Source organism: Corella eumyota, chromosome 3 (assembly GCF_963082875.1).
Source record: "Corella eumyota chromosome 3, kaCorEumy4.1, whole genome shotgun sequence".
NCBI classification, from domain to species: Eukaryota; Metazoa; Chordata; class Ascidiacea; order Phlebobranchia; family Corellidae; genus Corella; species Corella eumyota.
Window position 1 is genome coordinate 1,183,242 of NC_137492.1, and position 13,941 is coordinate 1,197,182.

General features: G+C 29.8%; 1 protein-coding gene across 1 annotated transcript; it reads right to left on the minus strand.

Moving 5' to 3' along the window:
- Positions 1–1,192: 1,192 nt before the first annotated feature.
- Positions 1,193–11,990, minus strand: LOC145746373 (inactive tyrosine-protein kinase transmembrane receptor ROR1-like). The gene is made up of 19 exons (XM_082564643.1): positions 11,775–11,990; positions 9,794–9,887; positions 9,610–9,644; positions 8,304–8,424; positions 7,926–8,110; positions 7,199–7,247; positions 6,665–6,804; positions 5,848–6,062; positions 5,553–5,753; positions 5,232–5,352; positions 4,771–4,943; positions 4,444–4,566; positions 4,114–4,224; positions 3,734–3,913; positions 3,366–3,544; positions 3,004–3,253; positions 2,750–2,904; positions 2,314–2,629; positions 1,193–2,228 (listed from the first exon to the last, which is right to left on the minus strand). Exons 1-19 carry the CDS (start codon positions 11,848–11,850, stop codon positions 1,611–1,613), a joined length of 3,342 nt encoding a protein of 1,113 aa, XP_082420769.1. The 5' UTR covers positions 11,851–11,990; the 3' UTR covers positions 1,193–1,610.
- Between the last annotated feature and the right edge of the window lie 1,951 nt (positions 11,991–13,941).

A 13,941-nucleotide genomic window follows, 5' to 3' on the forward strand; every position in this document is an offset into this window, starting at 1 on the left:
TTTAAGTTAGAGTTAATATTATGGCAATAAAGCAACAGCACATGCAGCAAGTAGCGCTTAAAATTACTTCTTAAAATATTAATTCTCAGCTCATTTTGACAAGATATTTATATTTAACCCAATTCATTTTGTTTCGTAACATAATAGTTTATTAACAAAACTAAATTTAAGTTTACTCACAAATAATTAACCACCTTCAAATCACCATGACATCATGGTATATGTCACAATCTACGTCACAAACCACCAACCATCCCTACTACGCCAACTTTCATCAAAACATTGTCTGCAAAAAATTAAATTGCTTTAAAAATAAAAAAAATTTAAATTTAAATTTTAAAAAATATAATATTTCTGAAGGAATTAACAGCACTAGCCATTTCTTGTATTTTTAAAATTAATTTCTACTCTTTATGCTACAAAACAGAAAAAATGGACTCTTAAATTAACAAAGGGTTTAAACATTTGATAAAGTAGCAAAAATATTAAAATTTTAATCATACAAATTTATTTTAACAAAAATTATGAAATTAATTTTACCTTATTAGGCGTAAGATCGACCATCAAGACCTCTTAAATTAAAATTGATTTTGATTTCCACTTCTAGATTTGCTTTGACTGTTTTATGACGTCATAAAATATAAATTGTCTATTAATTGTTGATTTTCTGATTTCTAGATGGGTTGTACTTTAGTATGGCGTCATAATAACTATACTTCTTTGATTTTGTTGTAGAGTTGTTGCAAAAAACATCGAAAATTGACGATTTAACTTGATATAAACTGAGTATATATTTCAACGACCCTCTACCACGCGGTCTAGACTAGAAAGAGCCACGTGTTTTAGTTTCTAGAATTCCTTGCGCTTCTTGCAAACCCGGGGCCAAAAATTGAAATCTCGGCGTGAATTTAATCATCGCGCGCGCCTCTCTAGATTAGTTTAAAGAGAAGGAATGTTTCTCTAGAAGAGAATTCACGAATTTGTTTGTAGGCATCTACGTTTTGATTTAAAATCTTTTTTACTTTTTATATAAAAAACTTATGCTGATGTAAAGCCCACGTTCTTTATGTGGTAATTAAGTAATGTTTATGTATGTCTTTATTTATCTATTTTTAAATACTTAAACTAAAAATGATCAAACGATTTTTAGCCATATTTTATTTATTAAAACAAATCTAGTTTAAAAGTTGGCTTTGCCGATTAAGAATGTTTTATAATATTATTTAAAAACGATTAATACACAAGTTAAAATAAAATCAAAATAAAATCAGCAAAAAGGTAGCATGTGTTAAAATTGTCATGTTAGGAATTAAATAAAAATTGCTTTGGTAAACTTATTTGCATAAACTAACGTTGATACAGATATAAAATCTTTAAATAATTCAAATACAGAGCATTTTTGTCATTACTTTAATTTGGCAGCAAAAAATTCGTAAAAAGCATAAAAAAATAATAAAAAAAATGTAAAAATAGTTGAACAAGTTATTTTTTCAACCCTACTACTTCGCGCTTTAAAAATGACGTCATAATCAACTTCGATCCTACATCACAATGGCGTACATATAACAGACTATGACGTCATTCAAATTTTACCCGAACTCATTAAATTGTTAAGACTGCATTAGACCACCCGTAGCGGGATTCAAACCCCGGCCAGGAGATTGAGAAGAAATGACAGAGAGGAGAGGTCGGTGACTGTCAGCTCCCTCGCTTTCTAAATCAACATCTTCGCACGGAAGTCCGGAGTCACATGACTTTGCCTTTCCGCTTGAGATGTCGCGATCTCTCGTTTCCGACGAAGAAGAGAGCGCCCTTTCTCTCTCGTTCTGGATGAGTGGAGTTGATGACGACACAACTCTTCTATGTTGTCGCTGATCTTCGTTGTTGCAATAAACTGCGGGTTTTGGTGCCGGGGTTGGTTTTGGGCGCCCGGGAGACGGGGGAACCCCGTTTTCACCTTCCGGGTCTTGAAACACGGACAAAGGTAGTCGCCCGTCATGACGCATGCCACTGGACGGTCGCGTTGGATTTTGGTTACCATCACTGCTCTGAGTCATTCTATCGTCATGGTAACTGGGCTCTTGAGGGTACTCGGGTCGGTAATGCTGTTGGGGCGGAAACGGTGAAGGATTTGGGTAGTTGTTATGCACTACGTCATCGGCTCGTGACGTCATGTCGGTAACGCGAAGAGGTTGATTGTATTCAGACGATGCAGTACTGGATGTGCCCTAAATAATAAAAAAATCTTTATCAAATGTTCAGATATGTTTAAGCAATATTAGGAAAGTTTTAAGTAAGTTGTTAAATTCTTACCTTGCTTGGGACGCTGCTGTGGGACGCCCTCATCTGTCGCTGTTGCTGATAAATATTAGCCCTGGGGTCATTAGGGTGGAGGTGTTGTCCCTGGTTACCTACAGGCGGGTGGTAGTTTCCCGTTTGGTTAGGGGGTGGCGGGTAATAACCCCCGCTGTTTGCCGACGAGTTTGTACCCGGGGAATGATAGAAACGAGACGCGGGACTTGTGTGGGGTCCGATCGGCGGGGAAGCTGTTAGGAATCCCGATGTCGGGGAAGATGAATAATTGTTTTGCGGAGGAAGTTTCTGCATCGGGATATTAATTCCATCGACCCTAAATTAAAATTAATGAAGCATTTTATTTTTTTTAATATTTAGATTTTTTACAGTGCCACAAAACTTTGGTTAAAAAAACACCATTAACTTATTTGAATAAAAAACACCATTTACTTACATGGTGCCTATATGTGGTGGCGGTGGACCATATTGTGCAAATTGAACACCATCTCGCATTTGATTGGTCAATTGTCGGTGAATACCCTGAGCCAATTGTGATGTCATACGAGTGGTGTTTGAGCCCTCCCAACCAACAAGTTTGGCATGTATGTCCTAAATCAAAAAAAAAGTTAAAAATAGTATTTTTTTTAAATTTTTAGATATTTATTAAAAAAGGTAAGCGTAAGAATCGCTTTATAAAATTTTTTTTACCTTAAATTGTGGTCGTTGTTGTAAATCCGATGACCAACATTCGTGCATGAGAGAATAAACTCGGGCTGGGCACTGGTCAGGACAGGTCAAAAGTTGACGTCGTGAAATCATGTCCAGCACTTCATGGTTGCTGTAACCACAATATGGTTGCGAACCATAACTAAACATCTCCCAAACCAGCACGCCGAAAGACCAGACCGGACTTTTGTTCGAGAATTGCCAGTTTTGAACCGATTCAGGTGCCATCCATCTAAAAATTTAAAATAAATTATCAAAATTTTCATTACAAAAAGTAGATAAAACAAGCAAAAACTAAATATTTTCTCAAATAAAAAAATGTTGTAAGAAATATTTGAAAGTACCTGACAGGTAACATTTGTCCCCCTTGTGGAGATCTATAATAACAAGAAAGATAAGAATCTCTGACAACTTCAAGATTACAAATCTTCAAATCCATATTTCCACAAACTAGAATGTTTCGGGCGGCCAAGTCTCGGTGGATGAAGTTGTTGCTGGACAAATATTCCATGCCAGATGCAACCTTTATTAAATATCATAGTTAAAGATGAGTTAAACTAATTAAGTGTAGCTTTTACAGCTTAAGATTGGACCAAGAAAATCATATTTTCATGTTTTAAAAGATAGTCAATTTTCTCATATTAAAGTTATATACCGAATAAGTTAATGTATGTCGTAAAAATTTAAAACCCAAATTTCCACTTAAACCTACCTGGATTGCCATCCTTATAAAGTCTGAATGTTCGATGACCGTCGAAGCGTGGCTGCTGACACTAGCTGCTGGTTTGGCGAAGTCGGCGTGGGGAGAATGCATAACCAAGTACTCATGTAAATCAACCCGATCCGTAAACTCAAATATCATACAACGCAGTTGAGGTTGTGAGACTATAGCCTAAATGTTAAATGTACTTTATTGTTAGAATGCCATAACAATTTCTTTAACCTCCTTCTTAATCTTAACCAAGGCTAAAAGAACCTTTTTTTATAACTTGCTGAATTCTTTAACGATATTTAAAAATCATTTTATTGACTTTGTTAAAAGTTTGTTATAAATCTTTTAAACATAGCAAGTTTGTTAAAGCACAATTTTACTTTTAAGCAAGCAATGTTTGGATGTTGAAGTTCAGCAAATAGATCAATCTCTCGCTGGAAATCTTGTGCTTGTTGTTGAGATGCTCGCTCAGTTAAAGTTTTCACTGAAACCTGAAAAAGGTAAATTTATGTTAGTGAATTTATAACTGTTAGATGTACAGATAAGGGAATGCGTGCTTATTTAATTAAAAAAAATATCAACAATTTTAAGAATTTAGTAATTCAAAGCTTGGAAACTGTAAAATAGTTTGTGAGTATCTTAACTTGTTAAGTTATGTATATAATATCGGTTGGTTAAACTAAAATGAATCAAGTATATAAAAGTCTTACAGGTTCATTTGGGCAATAATGAAGGTTGCTTAAAATCCGAGCCTTGAAAACTTTTCCAAATTTTCCTTCCCCCAAATCTCCAATATAGTTGACAACACTTGGTAACAATTGTGGTACTTTCATCTGTAAAAAAAGTATTGCTAGTTTAAATGCTTGCAACTGATATATTTTATGAAGGTCCTAGTAGAATTTAAATTTAACATTATTGTAGTTTTTAATAATTTTAGACTTTACTTATAACAATATTTAAAAAACACATTTTTGGAAAACTAATGTATAAATAAATAAAGTTTTGATAGCTTTTAATACTTAAAATTCAATATTTACCTTTTGTGCAGAAACTTTCTTGTTCTCCTTTGGCGATGGTTTTTCAGTTTGTTTAGTTTCTTTTTTCTTCTTACAAGCAACACAAAAGACTACAATCAAACAACCAAGTAATAGAGGAACACTAACAGCAGGAACTAGAATCATAATCAAGTCTCCTGATCCGGTATCAGCGTCTGTGAATATTAATAAGAGATATAAAAAAGCACGAAAAAGCTTGTATATATCTGAAAACAAACATATGACATTTTTAAAAGCTTAAAATTATATCTCATGTCAAAAAAAATTACTTTGTTGCATTTCAAATATAGAATGTGTTAGTTTTAACATGTTTTACCATTTATTTAAAAAAAATTCATTTAAAAATTACCATTAGCAAAAATTATTATTCATTTATTTACCATTTCTTTTAAAAATTACCATTTGCAAAAATTATTATTTATTTATTTAACACAACAACTAACCACACTTGGGCACTTGGCATAATTCTTTCCTCTTAAACTTTGAATCCACGAAGCACCAAGGTCCGGTCATCTCGTTATTTGGATTTCGACAAAAGTTATGACCCCCACTCAGTTCAGTGTGCTAAAAAACATAAAACATTACATCTAATAAAGTTACCTCTAAGTATATTATTTTGGCATTTAACCGTTGTTGTACAAAAATTAAAATCTAAGTTGACGTTATTAACCATTTAGGTAAAGTTAATTTTTATCTACGAGTTATTTTTTTACAGTTTTTGAAAATCAAAATTTAGAGTTATTCTACTTAGAATCCAAACCTACATGAAACAACATTCGATAAGGCCAAGCTTTACAAGTTTCACCACTAGCAGCGACGGAGAGGGTCCCTCTATAATCATCCCCTGTCTTGTTATAGCAACGATGTTTCATGTTCACCACACTTGGAAGCCCGATCCCGGTACATCGGGGAGTTGAAGAGGTTGTAGGGGGAAGAAACGAACAATTTGCCGCGTTAACGATTTCCTAATCCCAAGATAAAATTTGTTTTAGAAAAGTTTAATTTTGTGTAATGAATAAAATAAAATTTTACACTAAACCGATTTTTTTTTAATTTTACCGAAATGTATGGATTCGAGGTCTGTTGAAAGAAAGTTTTTCGGCAAACGTCGTGCTTGAGTAAGTCGCAATCCTCTTGACACAATCTTAAAGGTTTCGGGTTCGATTCCGAAGGCCTGCCAGTATCTTCATCGAGTTTACAAGGTGGAAATACGAAATAACAGAACGCGGCACTTGCATAACTTTGACATTGTGAAGATATTTCTTTTGTAGATGCTAAAATAAAATTGTTTAAGGTATTATTAAATTTTTTCCAATAGTATCAACAAATGAAGTAAAATAAAGAACACACAAAAAAGTTGTTGAATAAAACGGAATATCTGCATAAACACAATGTAATTATGGGCATATTAAGTGATTTAACAGTCAACAGTAATTTCACGTTATGGACAGTTGTGAAAAATAATTTTAAGAGTGAATGGAGGCTTTAATTATTTGTCCGAACGACCAATATTGTTTAATTATTTATAACCAAACATAGCAATTATCTTTTATACGAAGGATCAATTAGCTGTTGTTAAACAACTGCTACATTTTCTTAAATTGAAAATCGGTGTTTTTTCCTTAAATTTTATCAATAATCAATAGCAAGATTAAAACGAAATTGATATAAAGCTATAAAAACAAACATAGCAATATTTCAACTCCATAGATTCATAAGTTATACAAACATTTATGCTTTAAACTATATGAATATATGTTTATATACATAATAAGTAAGTGAGATCATAAAAAAATATTGATATAGCCCGCCCTAGCCCAAGTTATTACATAGATTACTAAAAATAAAATGCTAAAATAACTTCATGTTTTCTTACTTATAATTCCCAGGGCGGTTTGTATTTCTTCTTCCATCTGAGATTGTTTTTGGAAGGATTCTCTGTAGATAAACTTTCCACTCAAAACTTTTGAGCATGCAAACCCACTGTACAGTTCACATTTGCCTTTCAATAAATCTCTGTTGCAAGAAAAAGTAATAGTTATACACTTACAAAAATAAATTAAGCTGACATAGTTGTAACTTTTTGCATCATTGTCAAGGAAGCTTAAAATGTTAAGTATTGCTTTTTGAATATGAATAATGCTTGTTGGAAGTTTAAAATGTTTTAAAACATAAAAGTTAAATAAGAAATATTGCTTAAATTATTTAAAATTCATAAATTATATATATTGCCTTAAAATATAAACTGGACTTTTTATTATAAAAAAAAGTTAATAAATTAAAAAAAAAATATCGAACAAGTATAATTCTATTATGTGCATTTTTAACTTGGTTCATTTTAAGCATTCTATGTGTGTTTATGATGACCTTTAGTAAAACATATTTATAAGTTTGTTACAAAATTACTTACTTGTCGATATGAACTGCTGGGGAGTCGGGCAAAACATCTGAAACAAAAACTGAAATGTTTGGAAGTTAAAGATTGGGTTGTGAAATGTGAATTGCATGCATGAGTAGCAAGCAGAATTAATATTAGTTAGTATATGATCAAGACAAACTAAAACTTCAAACGTGCTCAAGTTAAAAATTAAAAGCAAAATATTAAACAATATTTTTGCAGTAGTTTTTATGAATGATGTTTAATATTACAAAGTGCAAAGATATTACTTTATTTAAGTAATATCCAATAGATTTTAATATTTGTATTCGGATGAGATTATAGGAAATTCGCATTAAATTCAACTTAACAGTTTTTTGTAATAGCCTACAGCCATTCTTAAAGATTAATATCAAAAGATTAAAGATTATATTCTTTAAGGTTAGGTCATGCTAAAGTGATAAATATGAAAAATTAATTTGTGAAATTAATGATTGCAAATTGCCATGCAAATTTTGGTAACGTTCATTTGAGTTTACTTACAAATTCTTTTTATTTTTTGTCAATTTTTTTGCTATTACAACATTAAAATAGTGTAAAAATTTTTTAAAAATTGCCCTTTTTTTAAAGACGATTTTCTCTCAAAAATTACTTAACAAAAAATATTAAACTTATTTTTCCCCAAAAACGACAAAAAATGTGTTTGCAAACATTCAGAAAACGTTACCAAAACATGATTAGGAGCCTACAATAAACTTACTGAAAGAAACGGACAAATAAGCGGAAGCTTCGACCCTTCGTTCTCCGTTGCTGGCCTCGCATCGATACCATCCCGAATCTGCCGTGTACACGTCATCAATCGTCAACTTTGACCCCCAGTTCTTAGCTTTAATGTTGATTCTCGGATCTCCGTCGTCTCTCGTGATAATTTCGTCATCTTTGTACCTTATGATGTCATAATTAAAACATTATTTATGAGTATATTTGAGGAATATTTTTCGATTAAAAATCTGACGTTTTTTTCTCAATGTATAAAAGAATGTAAAAAAATATTTATTTAACAGTCTAAATTATCGTTTTTTGGACAGTTTTAGGATTGGTTATAACAAAGTTTTTAACAAAAATAAACTCTACATACCAAGTAAAAACTATGTTAGTTGAAGATGCTCCAGTTACTTTACATTTAAAAGTTGCAACATCCCCCGACATTAGAGTCTGGTTGAACAAATCCTCGTTTAAGTGCAAGTAAGGGTCTGCATCTAAAAGTATCACAGATAATATTTTATTAAAAACGTTTAACTTTTATTAAGATATATAGTTTATTTAAAATAACAAATTATTATTAGATTTTAGTTTTTTTTTTAATTCTTTGTAAGCTCAGTTATTATATTATAAGCTGGAGACTTTGTTATTAGTTTAAACAATTGCTTAAAAACGCGAGTTTTCAATAAAAAAATGAAAAATATTCAGTTGTAAATTCTCCTTTTAAATTAAATGTTTTTGTAAAAACATTCGCGGAAATAAAGCAACTATATTGTAAATACACCGAGATATATTATTACAACATTTCGTTTTAGTTTTGCCATATTTGGTAAAGAAAATCTTTTTGTAAAAATAGTAAAAAAAATCGCGTGTTTTTTAAATTAAATTTAAAACTTTAAAAAACCTAAACAAAAAATATTTAAGAATTTTCTAGATTTTTAAACTTTAATTATTGTTTTTAACAGACCACCCATTTTTGTATTCATTTTAACTGAACCCTATTATAAACACAACATAATCCAAAACCATAACGAATTAGTGGTGCAAAAATGCGGATCTACTAATTTGCGGAATCAACAAAAATACGGATTACAAATTGGATTAAAGGCGGAACCGAGAGCTTATCCGCGTTTAATTGATTTTAATTTTGAGAATTAACTTAAATTTGTTAAACAAACAACAAATTAATCCACTTATTCTGTCAGTCTTAATAAAAAGGTCAAATGTTTAAAATTCTTGCAAAAAAACTTGAACTTACAAAAGACGTTTTTTAAACTTTAATTAAAAATTAAATTAAAAGCAAATTAAAAAAAGAAAACGTAAAATTAAACATAAGGACCTGTGACGTAACAAATAATAAACTGTGACGTAATGATTACGCCATAAAGAGAACAGACGACGGCAAACAATGGAATGGTAAATAGAACGCTATATGACGTCACAAACGACGCGTAATTGTCCCTAATTTGACCCGATGTCGCGACAGAAGATCATTTTAATTTCCCGCGAAATATTTCACGGTCACGTGACCACAAATGTGAGTTCTAATTGTGAAAACACGAAAAATCGGTCGAGTAAAAATCAATAACGTTACATTGGAAATATGTGACGTCACGATGATTGACAGGTCGCATATTTTACACTATTGAACCATGTGAAGATATAAATATCAATTTTTTTACCTGAGTCAGTTGGTTGACTTTCCGTAAGTGCTTCCCTAAATTAATTAAAAATATTAATTAATAAATTATATTTTAAAAGAATATTTTCAATCAATTTAAAACAATCAGAAATTTTAGTCTTTTAATATTAATGTTATATTAGATAATTATTTTTTTATTTAAAAAATAAAAGTTGATTTCGAACCCCGTATTTCTCTTTGAAATCCAATGTCGTCGAAATATGTTTATGACGTCATAAGAACTACTTTTCGAGTGCTTGATTTTCTTGCACTGGCAACCTGTAATTAATAGGAACAACTTTAGTAAAATTTTTATAATTAATAATCACAAATTTACCTAAATATTTTAAATTCTTGGTGTAAACCATCAGCCGCTATTACCACAAAATTAAATCATTTTTTACTTTACTATTTTCCCCTGAATTTAACTATTTTTAACTAAAAAAACTACCCCAAAAACGATTGTAATTGGATAAATAAACTTGTTAATTATGACTCACAAAAGACTATTGTGGGTTCCCGTTTAATGATACGTCATAATTCACGTGAGGATTTGGATTATGACGTCATAGGCACTATACACCAAACGTTATAACAACAAACGTAAAGATTTAATATATTTTTTAGTTAACTTTGTGAAAAAATTAACTCCATATTTTATTTCATTATTGAAAAAATTTGACTAAAATTTTTTCTTTATTTAATTTTTTTTTGACAAAAGAAAAAGCAAACACCAGTCAACGAATATTTTTTTTGACTATGATGGCGTCACAATAAGTTTTGTTGACCGAGGTGTGCGTAACAATGGTAACAATGGAATATCGAAAAATAATGCGCAAAAAATAGGAAAATAAAATTTTAAATTTTTTCAAGTTTTGAAAATAAAAAATATTCAAAGATTTTTTATTTATTTACAATTTTTTATTATTTACGTAAATAACTGGATAAAAAATGTTGCTGGTTTTGGTCTGCCACCAATGTTTAAACCCCTGGTGAATTTCAATTAAAGATAAAACAAAAATAAAATTTTATAAATGAATAATATGCGATGGCGTGAACTCAAGATTTTATAAATTTAAATAAGAAATTTGCTGAATATTTCATATTATAATACTATTATAGTTTACTTTTTATATTTTTAACCTAAATTTATATATTTTATAAATACAAAAATATTTAAAAAAAAAATGTTAAAATTTATATTTTTAAAAATCGGTAAAAAGATATTCTTCTCCACCTGTGGCCTTTTAAACCGTGCGGTAAAAGTATCCAATTTTGCACAACGCTAAAAATCACTTAGTCAAGAAAAAAACAAACCATTGCAACTTTCTTGTTTTACCCATATCACGACTTCGAATAACTTTACCCTTTCACAACGACGCCACACATTTACAACCACAATTTAAATGTAAAGTGTCGCTACTTAGTAGTTAAAAGGTTCAGGCATATCACGTTATAAACTGTCGAAAATGATTTTTTAGTTTTTTTACTAACTTGGATTTATCTCATGCGAATCTTTTTAAGGTAGCACGAATGTAATGGTGTTAAATGTCGCCCGATTTTAAGGGGCTACTTTTAATATTATTTAAACTTTTGCATATCGCATTTTCAGCCGACCAAAACCAGTCAAAAGACCCCAATATCTCAGGAAAATCAATTATAACAAAAAAGTAAATTCCCAACAATTAATACGTAATAAATAAATCAATATTTGTCAAGGTTCAATAACTTAAGTTATGATCAAACATTTTAACAAAACATATTGACATAAAAATACATAAAATTCCACATCAATTAGTTAAATTTAGAAACTTAAGTATAATTCACAGCCATATTGATAATACAAAGCCATATAACAGACAGACAGTAAGAACTCTGTATATCATTATGGATAACTCAACCTTAACAGATAACCACCGGTTTTAACTTTAAAGACGGGGCTATAAAAGTGACAGCTGTCTGTATAATGTAATTGTCAGGTCGGCAAAACTTTTAGATATTTAAAAAGTTGAAACTAAATTTAAAAATAGAATTTCTATTGTCATTTGAATATAATCATTGTTCGTTGCAATTTCAGACAATGGTTATTATATAAACAATCGAGTTTAACAATACATTGTTACGACAATCAGGCGATTGTTTTTGAAACAATGACAAAAATTTTACCTTGATTGATGAAGATAAAGATAACAATAAGCAGAAAATACGACTTCAGTCGATTAGAAAGGAACGAAAAGCACATTTTTTCGCACAGAAAGTGCGCGAAAGTCGCCAATAATATCCAGTAGAGCAGAAAATTGCAGGCGTTAATCCAATTGGGTCTACACGATTTACGATAATATGATCAAGCTGTTATACCCTACGAGCTGCAACTTTTGGCAATCTCCCGCAGCTAAAAAACAAATAAAAAAGGTTGAATACTTGCAGACTAATTAAACAAATTTTTAAAACAGAATTTGTTAAAAATAAATTAATTTTTGTAACTCTAAAATATAAAATAATATTAACTTAAACGTATATTACAACATAGCATTTAAAACTTTAAAAATAGTCCAAATATAATCATTACAAGCGTAACTCTATCTTAAATCTGAGTTAAATAGTTTATATATGTTCGTATTGTTGTTTTAAAACCAATAATACCACTACAAAAGTCAAACTTAAACGATTTTCTAACAAATTCTAAAAAATTAAATCCTAAAGATTTTACCAAAAACATGTTCAATAAAAATTGAACAAAACATATTTATGACATCACAACTGATTTAAAACTAATATTGGCTCAACAAAATTTGAACATGTCATTTTAAATCAAGCAAAATCTTAAAACTTTTTTGTTGTTTCGTCAAATAAATCGGTCGTAAAACTTTAAAGTTTAAGCTTTGCGCTTCTGTTTTTATATTTGCATAACGTATTTCTAGCCCACATTTTAAAGCACACAAGAAAATCTTAAATTTTATTTATTTAAATATATTACAATTAAAAAATATGATAAAATTAGTTTTTATTTAAGTTTATTTTATAAAGCAACCCATTTTAACTTTTAAAATATCGAGTTGTGAGTAATTTAATTTTTAACAGTTCGCGTACGGTAACACTCCCACTATTTATTTCCTAAGCCACTGCCTAAAGTTATCAAATTTTTCTTGAATTTTTAACTTTTTTAGCGACAAAACGAAAGAAATTTAATACACAACTTGCTCTAGGCTAAATTAAACACCAAAACCGCAAATGTTACTCAAACCTCGGCCTGATTTTTAACCATAGTTGGTCATAGATTATCTGATAAGAATGATGGTTATCTTACAGTATCTGATTTTATATATATCAACTTTAATTCTACATTGACATATATCTTATAAAGTAATCTACTAAACTTTCAAAATAAAATGCACATTTCTTTATAGCACAACTGTCTTTTACTAAAAAAAGAAAAAGGAAAACTTTTAAAGAAAAAGGCAATTTTTCTCTCAGATCACCGATAGAATTTGCATGGGTCTGTACTGGAGATTTTTTCGCTACAATTTTAACATAAAAGGTGTCACTTTTAAAAAGGAAAACAGGAAAATTATGACACATATTTTAATTAACACCTTGCCATACTTAATTACCGGTTAAACCTCATACAAGGTATCAAGGTATGCTTTGAAAATGAAAAAAATCCAAAGTAATCCAAAAGATAAAAGCAATATTGGTCAAATGATGTCATAGAGTATCACTTAATATTCTTATAACTATAACAGGTGCTAAACTTTGAACTTGTTTTTTGTGGTATTCGCCCATAGAACCGAAAAAATAATCACACAACATTTGCTCGAAAATCAAAATTTTGTAATTTTACTACGATTTACAAAAATTTTTTTTTAATAATAGGAGCAATTGCTATAAAAAGGTAAGGTTAAGCAAGAGTAAATAAAAAGGATTCTTTGGCAGAAAAATACAGTTTTTGGTCAAATTGTATTTAATTAAATGATAACAATTCGTTTCCTATATATTTTGTTGTTCTAACACTTTGCTTTCTGAAATTTTATTTAAATAAACCTTTGTTAATATTTTATGATATTGATAAAGCTAAAAATAGCGTAGATGACATCTATTAAAATATATTAAAAAATATAATAAAACTTTATTAGCTCAAACAAACCATTTAATATTTATATGAACTGTTAGAAGCCGAAATAAACTGCTATAAAATACAAATCGTTTAACTCTTAGCAGGCTAAACGCCTAAGCATGAAATATTATTCTAAAAGTACAAAGGCTACATATTAATTACAATATATTTTTTTAATGTACCATATTTATTATAATTTTTAAAACTAAATCTGAAAGC

What these genes read in the sequence shown, in the direction of transcription:
- LOC145746373 (XM_082564643.1), bottom strand. Translation starts at nt 11,850, where the DNA reads ATGTGCTTTTCGTTCCTTTCTAATCGACTGAAGTCGTATTTTCTGCTT. An exon ending in ACTAACATAGTTTTTACTTG is followed by an intron (nt 8,111 to 8,303) that starts GTATGTAGAGTT and finishes TGACATCATAAG; the next exon opens with GTACAAAGATGACGAAATTA. An exon ending in GGACAAATGTTACCTGTCAG is followed by an intron (nt 3,254 to 3,365) that starts GTACTTTCAAAT and finishes TTAAATTTTTAG; the next exon opens with ATGGATGGCACCTGAATCGG.